General features: G+C 57.3%; 1 protein-coding gene across 1 annotated transcript; it reads left to right on the forward strand.

Annotated features, from left to right (window-relative positions):
* Positions 1 to 781: 781 nt before the first annotated feature.
* RHOU (ras homolog family member U) lies at positions 782 to 9174 on the forward strand. The gene is made up of 3 exons (XM_080651311.1): positions 782 to 1332; positions 3772 to 3830; positions 8436 to 9174. The coding sequence occupies exons 1-3, from the start codon at positions 1071 to 1073 to the stop codon at positions 8889 to 8891; spliced, it is 777 nt and encodes a 258-aa protein (XP_080507437.1). The 5' UTR covers positions 782 to 1070; the 3' UTR covers positions 8892 to 9174.
* The last annotated feature ends 530 nt before the right edge of the window (positions 9175 to 9704 follow it).

The following is a 9704-nucleotide window of genomic DNA, read 5'->3' on the forward strand; positions in this document are numbered from 1 at the left end:
GAAAATTATTTTAAAAGAAAATAACCATACAATGTTAAAAAACAAACAAACAAAAAAAAAACAGGCGTGATGTACTTAAAAAAAAAAAAGTTGCCACCCAGGCGCGGGGCTCAGTGGTTGAGCAGCGACCTATGACCCAGGAGTCAGGGTACATTCCCCGGGTTGCGGGCTCGATCCCGCGTGGGGCGTGCAGAGGCAGCTGATCCATGATTCTCTCTCATCACGGATGTTTCTCTGTCCCCCTCCCTTCCTCTCTGAGATCAATTAAAAAAATCTATTTTTTAAAGTTGCCTGTTAATTCAGTCTCCTTCGGACCACATGCTCCCACAGACCCTTCACTTCCCCCCGCGGGTGGAGCGCTGTGGCCGGCGAGGGGCCCCCAGCACAGGGTCGGATGAGATGGGAGGTGGGGTGCAAGGGGGCGCTGGGAACCGGAGGGAACTCGGGCTTCTCGCCCACGTGGGCGCAGAGAGGCGGGTCGGTGGGGGGCGGGCAGGAGAGGGGGTGTCCCTCTCGGGCGTTGGGGAGGAACCCGCTCGGGACAGCGCGGCTCCAGCAGGCGCCACACCTCGGGCGTCGCTCGCGGCGAGGGGCGGTTCCCGGCGCGGGTGTTCGGAGTCCGGGGAACCGGCGCCCAAGTCCCCCTCCCTTCCCGGCGTGGCACCGCCTCCGGAGCGGGTGCAGCGTCCCGGCGCGCCGGCGGGGGGCGCTGTGGTCTCGGCGCCGGGACCAGCCGCCGGCCGGATCCGCCTCCTTTTCCTCCGCGCCCGCCCCCCGCGCGTGGCGTCGCCGGAAAGCCGGGAGGAGACAGCGCGCCCGGGCTCCACGGCGCGCGGCCCGCAGTCCTCCGATCGCGCGGGCAGAGCGGGTGGCGCCGCCGGAGCGCAGAGCCGGACTCTCCGGGGCTCCCTTTGTCTGGGCGCCGCGCGGCCTGGAACCGCGGCTCTCGGGGCCGGGGACGCGGCCGCGGCGGTCGGTGACAGCGTCTCCCCCGCCGGAGGCTCCAGGACGGAGGGGCGGTTGCGCCCGGCCCTGCTCGCCCGCGCCTGCACCTCCACGAGCGTGGACCGATGCCCCCGCAGCAGGGGGACCCCGCGTTCCCCGGCCGCTGCGAGGCGCCGCCTGTGCCTCCGCGCCGGGAGCGCGGGGGCCGCGGGGGGCGCGGGCCGGGGGCGCAGGGGGGCCGGGGGCGCGCGGGCGGCGCCGAGGGCCGCGGCATCAAGTGCGTGCTGGTCGGCGACGGCGCGGTGGGCAAGACCAGCCTGGTGGTGAGCTACACCACCAACGGGTACCCCACCGAGTACATCCCCACCGCCTTCGACAACTTCTCGGGTGAGCCGGCTGGGGGGGTGGCGACGGGGGGCGCGCGCGGGGGTGCCGTCCGCGGGCGCGGTGCTGACCGACCCGGTGGGCCCGGAGGAGGGAGATGGATCGGGGCGGGGATCGCGGGGACCCGGGGCGGCTGCAGGACCCCGGGGCCCGGCTCCGGCCAGGGATCGGACCCAGTGCGGAGCGCGGGACAGACAGTCCCCGAGCCTTGGGGACCCGCGAGCGGGGACAGAGAGAATGGGGACGCGTAAAAGCGGAGCCCGCGGCGGGGGTGGGGACGGGCGTGCGAGCCTGGGGGTGACAGAGAAACCGTGAGCGGGGATCCAACAGGTCGAGCGCAGGTTGCCCGGTCCGTGTCTGCGCCGGGAAGTTGCGTGGCGTCAGGTCGGACGTGGCTGGCGCCGCCGCCGCCGCGGGTCCCCGGGGAAGGGGGCGCGCAGGTGCCATTACCTGTGGCCTAGTGCCCGCCCCTCCCTCCCTCCCTCCCTCCCTCCGGGCGGCTCCTCTCGCCGGGGGCATCTCGGCTTCAAAGGGCCGCGGAGAGGGCGGAAAGGGAGTGGATTTGGTGGCCGGAGTCCTAGCGGGCCTGGCGGGGGCTCAGGTTGGGGTTAAGCCGGAGGATAAACAGGATTTCTTTCTTTTTGAGGCCCCCCCCCCTCCCCTGGCCCCGGCCGCCCCCACTCCCGCCGCCCCCACTGGCTGTTGGTGATTCTTAGGATCCTCCTCTTTCACTGTCTCCTGAAGCTCCTGTAAACCGGCCCTATGCTCTTTGGGTTGGTAGATGCAAAGAGAAAGGGATCCTTACCTTGATTTTTCACGTCTTCTTGCAATTTAGGGAAAAGTGAAATTCCACAGAAACGAGTGGGAACACTCTCTCGGTTTGTTAGTTTTTAAATGCTTCTCTCTCTCTCTCTCTCTCTCTCTCTAGTATATTTTATTGATTTTTTTTTTACAGAGAGGAAGGGAGAGGGATAGTTAGAAACATGGATCCGCTGCCTCCTCCACACCCCCCACTGGGGGTGTGCCCGCAACCAACCAACGTACATGCCCTGGGACCCTTCAGTCCGCAGGCCGACGACGCTCTATCCACTGAGCCAAACCGGCCAGGGCGCTTCTCCGCCTCTTAAAAAGTCATGGTTGGCAAGCCCTTCCTCTCCTCTGTCCCAGATGTGCCCTCGAGACACTGTGCTGGGCCCCTGCGTTCCCCCCCCCCCCCTGCCCACCTCAATGGCATTGGGGTCTTCCCCTTTTGTGTCGGTTCCAGGGACCAACCTCCAGATTTATGAACAACGTGGAAAGTCACGTTGAGACAGAACGGAGTGCCCAGTCCCTGTAGAGCCTTCCAGGCCCCCACTCCGTGGCCGGGCGGGCACGCTGTCTCTCCCTCTTCTTCCCTGAGCCCTCCCCCGGAGCTGGCGCGGAGAGACCCGCCGTGGCCTCTCTGATAAACGGGACAGTGCGGGCAGCCCGTGTGCGCACACGTTCTCCAAACCAGCTACAGTTTCGTGATAAACCCGGGCGTTTCCCAGGGGAAAACAGTTCTTTGTGAAGCTGCAAGGCCGGTATCCCCTTACCCTCCCGCGTTGTTTCTAGATCTTTTGAAACGCGTGTGACCGGGAAGTAAATCTTGGGGAGCAGCAGGAAAGTGCAGGCCTTTCTGGGGTGCCGCCGAAGGCTCGGGGGCGGGCGGAGGGGGGTTGCCTCATCGGTGGCAGTGGATGGAATTGTCACCCCTGGAGGGTCGTTTACCAAAAATGCCTTGTGGCCCGGCCGGCGTGGCTCCGTGGTCGAGCATCAACCTATGAACCACGAGGAGGTCAGGGTTCGATTCCCGGTCAGGGCACATACCGGGGTTGCGGGCTCCATCCCCAGTAGGGGGCGTGCAGGAGGCAGCCAGTCAATGACTCTCTCTCTCATCATGGATATTTCTATCACTCTCTCTCCCTCTCACCCTTCCTCTCTGAAATCACTACAAATATATATATATTTTTTCTTTTAAAAACTAGAGGCCCGGTGCACAAAATCCGTGCATGGGTGGAGTCCCTAGGACTGGCTGGCAATCAGGGCCAATCAGATTCCTTGCCTCCCCTCCTCCCACCTCCCCACCTCCCTGCCTCCTCCTTCCCTCGCCAACCGTGCACTGCCGCCGCCGCCACTGGTCGCCTACCACATATCATGCCACCCCCTGGTGGCCGCGCTCATCATAGCAAGCGATCGAACTCCCGGTCGAACTCCCGAGGGGACACTTGGCACATTAGCCTTTTATATATATAGAAGATGCCTTGCTGGCCCCCTTGTTTTAGGCAAGTCTTTAATTGATCGGGGGACCCAGGATAGGAGCCGCAGGGTCCGAGTGAGGACGGTGGGGCAGGCCGAAACGATGATTCCTGGGCAAGCGCTTAAGAGACAAGCCCCGCTAATCATTTTGGTCTTGTTTTTCAGCTGTGGTGTCTGTGGACGGACGGCCCGTGAGACTCCAGCTCTGTGACACGGCGGGACAGGTCAGTATCACATCCTGATTCCGTGCCGGGACAGGAAACGGCTGTCTAACGGCCTCCCAGCAGCCGCCCTCCACGCAGCCGCCCCACCCCCGCCGTGGGCCCCTCTCCGAGGCGGGCGGGCGTGCGGGAAATCTCTGCACCCATAAAACGGGGTGTGGCCAGGACGGGGGGCGGGGGGACAGCAGGGTCAAGAACAGTTCTCACCTCACAGGAGTTTCTGATCTTGTTTACTTGCTGGTTTTTACGAAAGAAAAAAAAAATGCTTTGCAATCATTTCTCAAAGTGAGTTGGTCGTATCTTATAATCAGCGTGTTAAAGATGTTGAGGGCCTGTCCTGACGAGAAGATGGGGTTTATGTCCGTCCGTGTCCCTGTGTGGCTTTTGAAGCTGGGGCTCGACTCCCCAGGGCCACTGCTGTCCGTGGAGGCCGAGGTGCGGTGGTGGGAGCTGGCCGGCGCTGCGGGGAAGGGCTGGACTGGAACGCCGTCTTTCGAATCATGGACATTTATTCCTGTCTTGAGGGCCAGGCTCTCGGATGAGGCAGCCGGGCGAGGGAGGGGGAGGATACAGGGGAGAGGACATCGCCAAGAGCTCAGGGGCTCATCATTACTCAGTCCCCCCTTGGCACGACTCTCAAACCACTGAAGTTTCTGTTCTCTTTATTTCCTTTTAAATATACGTTTATTGATGTCAGAGAGGAAGGGGGAGGGAGAGAGAGAGAAACATCCGTGATGAGAGAGACTCATGGATCGGCTGCCTCCTGCACGCCCCACGCTGGGGATGGAGCCCGCAACCCGGGCCTGTGCCCTGACCGGGAATCGAACCGTGACCTCCTGGTTCATAGGTCAACGCTCAACCACGGAGCCGATCCATGATTCTCTCTCATCCTGGATGTTTTTCTCTCTCTCTCTCCTGCTCCCTTCCTCTCTGATATCAATAAAAAATATATATATTTTAAAAGAAAATAAGTAAACGTCAGAGAACCATGTGAATCATTTGAGAAATATTTTCATGCAAGACCTTTATTTTTAGAGAATAAAGGGGTTGGGTGCTAAGTTGCAAAGTTCTGGGGGTACTTGGGATATATTTGTCTGGTCACCCAGCCGTGTTTTCGTTGCGATTATTGTATTTCTTACCTGATATCCTCGTTAGTGAAGTATACCTGGTTATGTCCTAAATGAGGCTACTTATTGAAGATTTGTAGAAAACCAACTGTAAAAACTGGGAAATACACACAGCTGGGAAGATGGAATCCGTGGTGTCCTGTTCCCCGAGTATCCGTTAGTGTTGGTTTTGACGATTGGCAAAGCTGGCCAAAGCGATGGCCCTTCTCTCCCCACCGGCTCCGGAGCCGATCAGCTATCTTTTTTTTTTTTTTTTTTTTTTTATATATATTTTATTGATATTTCACAGAGAGGAAGGGAGAGGGATAGAGAGCTAGAAACATCGATGAGAGAGAAACATCGATCAGCTGCCTCCTGCACACCTCCCTACTGGGGATGTGCCTGCAACCAAGGTACATGCCCTTGACCGGAACCGAACCCGGGACCCTTCAGTCCGCAGGCCGACGCTCTATCCACTGAGCCAAACCGGTTTCGGCCCGATCAGCTGTCTCTTAAAGGACTTGTTTTGACTCCTGTCAGAGTCACTTAGCGTTGACTCAGCCAGTGGAACGAACGCCCCTCCTCCAGGCAGCGCCCAGGATTGCCTGGTGGATGTCCAGTGACTCAGCTGTCTCCCTTCCCAGCTGGAGCCCAGTGAGCACAGGTTGCCATACCCTGGGGCCCCACAGCAGGTTTCCTATCGACGCTCAGAGCAAGAATCCAGCTCTCCCGGCGGGAGAGATCGTTCCTTGCATCGTCAGGGAGGCGAGGTGAGCACAGATGTCAAAAGGAGGGTCAAACGCCGGGCTCTCAGTCTTACTGGAGTGAAAACGGATCCGACACCGAGGACTTGGGGGAACGTGCCTTTGGCATCCGAGAAACGGGGGGGGGCCCCGCTGGAGGAAGACTGGTCTGTTGTAGCCCTGCCAGGAGGAGCTGAAAAGCCTCCAGCCTTTGGACCCGGGAGGCGCGTGGAAAAAACCTTTCTACCAAAAAAATAAGTCATCAGATTGCAGCTGGACGGACCTACTGCCCAGCTGCCTGCCTGGCCGGCCCGGCCCCTGAACCAGATCCTCCCCACAGAGCCCCAGGCATAGGGACCGCCGGGCCTCCGGGCACATGGCCTGGAGGGCACGCACATTGCCTGGAGGGCACGCGCATTGCCTGGAGGGCACGCGCATTGCCTGGAGGGCACATCCCCCTTGGCCTCGCCGCACACACGTGCGCAGCAAATATCTAGGGTTTCTGGTCCGGCGATGAACAGGAGGGTTTCATTTCTGCTCGGCTTCCCGCACCCCTGTGCCAGAATCTCCAGAAGTCTGGGGAGCCAGATCTCAAAACGCCCGCCCTGTCGCGGGCCCCGGGCCCTGAGCTTGCCTCTCTTCTTACGGGTAATACAACCCCAGATGCCAGGGCACGGTCCAGGGTGAGGGCCTTCCAAGAGCCAGGGCAGCCGCCCCAGGGAGCTGACCTCGCACCGGCTCTGGGTTTTATGCTTCTCCTTCGGGGCGTCGGAGAACAGAGGGAACGTTTCATCAGTTGGACTTCAGGGCCGGGCCGTGGTCTATACCTGGTCGAGTTTCTGTGTTGATTCTTTCAAGCTCGAAGTTGGCACTAAGAAACCCAAGTCATTCTTTCTGACGTTCGCTCACAGAAGACTGGCCAGGGGCCAGGGGCATTCAGAGATGCCCCCGTCACTCCTGATCACGTTAGCCGGCCGACGTTAATATCGTTAGACCGTTGTCACCCGGCGATGGAAATGTAGAGTCCAAACGAAACACCCAGGTTTCCTTTATTCCTAGGAAAATGGATGCGGAGTCATGGGCATGTGAATGGTCATGTGTAAATAATCGGAGCTTGGCAGTTGGTCACAAAAACCTGGGTGACCTGGAACCTTTCCTGGCCCCGGGAAGTCATCGGTCACGTGACACCTGAGGATGCTCGGCGGCCATAGACAGAAATGTTAAACAGGAACGAGACGATGTCAGTATCTTCCTAGGAGAGAGTCGAGTGAAAGCTTTCAAGCAGCTGAATAGAGTGCCACAGGGGGCTGTCGGGTGTGATATGTAAAAATATCCTGACTCAGCCCTGGCTGGTTTGGCTCAACGGATAGAGCGTCGGCCTGTGGACTAAAAGGTCCCAGGTTCGATTCCAGCCAAGGGCACATGCCTGGGTTGCGGGCTCGATCCCCAGAAGGGGACGTGCAAGAGGCAGTCAATCAGTGATTCTCTCTCATCATTGATGTTTCTATCTCTCTCCTTCTCCCTTCTTCTCTGAAATCAATAAATATATATATATATATATATATATATATATTTCATTTTTTTTTTTTAATGTAAAGGTGGTCTTTCTGTGGATAAGATGGACTTAAAAAATAACTCTGGGTGGCCCTGTCTGGTTTGACTCAATGGTTAGAGCATCGGCCTGCGGACTGAAGGGTCCCAGGTTCGATTCTGGTCAAGGGCACATGCCCAGGTTGCGGGCCCGATCCCCAGTAGGGGATGTGCAGGAGGCAGTCAATCAGTGATTCTCTCTCATCATTGATGTTTCTATCTCTCTCCTTCTCCCTTATTCTCTGAAAGCAATAAATATATATATATATGTATTTAAAATGTAAAGATAGTCTTTCTGTGGATAAGATGGACTTAAAAAATAACTCTGGGTAGCCCTGACTGGTTTGACTCAATGGTTAGAACATCGGCCTGCGGACTGAAGGGTCCCGGGTTCGATTCTGGTCAAGGGCACAGGCCCGGGTTGCGGGCCCGATCCCCAGTAGGGGACGTGCAGGAGGCAGTCAATCAGTGATTCTCTCTCATCATTGATGTTTCTATCTCTCTCCTTCACCCTTCTTCTCTGAAATCAATCAATCAATCAATAAATATATATATATATATATATATATATATATATATATGTATTTTAAATGTAAAGGTGGTCTTTCTGTGGGTAAGATGGACTTAAAAAATAACTCTGGGTAGCCCTATCTGGTTTTACTAAATGGTTAGAGCATCGGCCTGCGGACTGAAGGGTCCCAGGTTCGATTCTGGTCAAGGGCACATGCCCGGATTGCGGGCCCGATCCCCAGTAGGGGATGTGCAGGAGGCAGTCAATCAGTGATTCTCTCTCATCATTGATGTTTCTGTCTCTCTCCTTCTCCCTTCCTCTCTGAAATCAATCAATACATATATGTATGTATTTTAAATGTAAAGGTGGTCTTTCTGTGGGTAAGATGGACTTAAAAAATAACTCTGGGTGGCCCTGTCTGGTTTGACTCAATGGTTAGAGCATCGGCCTGCAGACTGAAGGGTCCCAGGTTCAATTCTGGTCAAGGGCACATGCCCGGGTTGCGGGCCCGATCCCCACTAGGGGACGTGCAGGAGGCAGCCAATCAGTGATTCTCTCTCATCATTGATGTTTCTCTCTCTCTGCCTCTCCCTTCCTCTCTCTGACATCAACAAAAATATATATTTTTTTAAAAAAATAACCGATAACTTTATTGCAGGACGAGTTCGACAGGCTGCGGCCTCTGTGCTACACCAACGCGGACATCTTTCTGCTGTGCTTCAGCGTGGTCAGCCCGTCCTCCTTCCAGAACGTGACCGAGAAGTGGGTGCCCGAGATCCGGCGCCACTGCCCCAAGGCCCCCATCATCCTCGTGGGCACGCAGTCGGATCTCCGGGAAGACGTCAAAGTCCTCATCGAGCTGGACAAGTGCAAGGAGAAGCCGGTGCCCGAGGAGGCGGCCAAGCTGTGCGCCGAGGAGATCAAGGCCGCCTCCTACATCGAGTGCTCGGCCCTGACTCAGAAAAACCTCAAAGAGGTCTTTGACGCGGCCATCGTGGCCGGCATCCAGTACGCGGACACGCAGCAGCAGCCCAAAAAACCCAAAAGCAGGACTCCGGACAAAATGAGAACCCTCTCCAAGTCCTGGTGGAAGAAGTACTGCTGCTTCGTATGATGCCGGCGAGACCCCCCCCCCCCCCCCCCGGGAGGACCTGGGAGGAAATCCGGACGAGGGGCTCCGTGGACGGCAAGGACCCCGCCTGCGCCGGGGAGGCCTTCCCCCTCTGTGTCCCCCCTCCCGCCTCTGACGTTCCCCTCCTGTGTCTGAGCTTAGGGATGGGACTCGTCGGCCGCGCCTTTCGGAAGTAACCTAAGCCGTTTTTCATGCCTTTGGAGATGTAGAGCTCTGCCCTTGGCGTTGATTTCTGTCTGATATTAAAAAGGCACCTCGGAGTCTGGGGGGTCGAGCGTGAAATGTTGCTGCATTGTCGTGCACAGAAGGAAGGGGGGGGGGCTGGCGGTGTCCCGATCGAGGGCTGCTCCAGGCACCGTGTGTGGCAGGCACAGACCGGCTCTGGTGAGGACGACTCTCGGCTTTGAAACTCCGTAGTTTTCATACTTTTTTTCAAGGAGCAAAAATCAGGGGGGAAAAACGAGAGTCCGATGCCTACTATGCTCCTATTTGGGTGCCTGAGGTTTAGAAACACCCAACGCAGCCATCCCGCTAACCCGACAGCCCCAGGCACACCAAACGGGGAGAATGGGTTAGTGGGGTTTTCGTGCTTCGACCGTGATTATACATCTGAAACGTAGTTGTCGTAACTGAAATACAGACCTGGGCCTGGTTTTTGCATATCCCTAAGCGAAGAATGCCTTTTTAAAAAAAAAAATATTTTTTTTTTTATTGATGTCAGAGAGGAAGGGAGAGAGCGATAGCAACATCCATGATGAGAGAGAACCATGGATCGGCTGCCTCCTGCACGCCCCA

Source organism: Plecotus auritus, assembly GCF_963455305.1.
Source record: "Plecotus auritus genome assembly, chromosome: 14".
Classification (NCBI taxonomy): Eukaryota; Metazoa; Chordata; class Mammalia; order Chiroptera; family Vespertilionidae; genus Plecotus; species Plecotus auritus.

What these genes read in the sequence shown, in the direction of transcription:
- RHOU (XM_080651311.1), top strand. Translation starts at nt 1,071, where the DNA reads ATGCCCCCGCAGCAGGGGGACCCCGCGTTCCCCGGCCGCTGCGAGGCG. An exon ending in CGCCTTCGACAACTTCTCGG is followed by an intron (nt 1,333 to 3,771) that starts GTGAGCCGGCTG and finishes CTTGTTTTTCAG; the next exon opens with CTGTGGTGTCTGTGGACGGA. An exon ending in TCTGTGACACGGCGGGACAG is followed by an intron (nt 3,831 to 8,435) that starts GTCAGTATCACA and finishes ACTTTATTGCAG; the next exon opens with GACGAGTTCGACAGGCTGCG.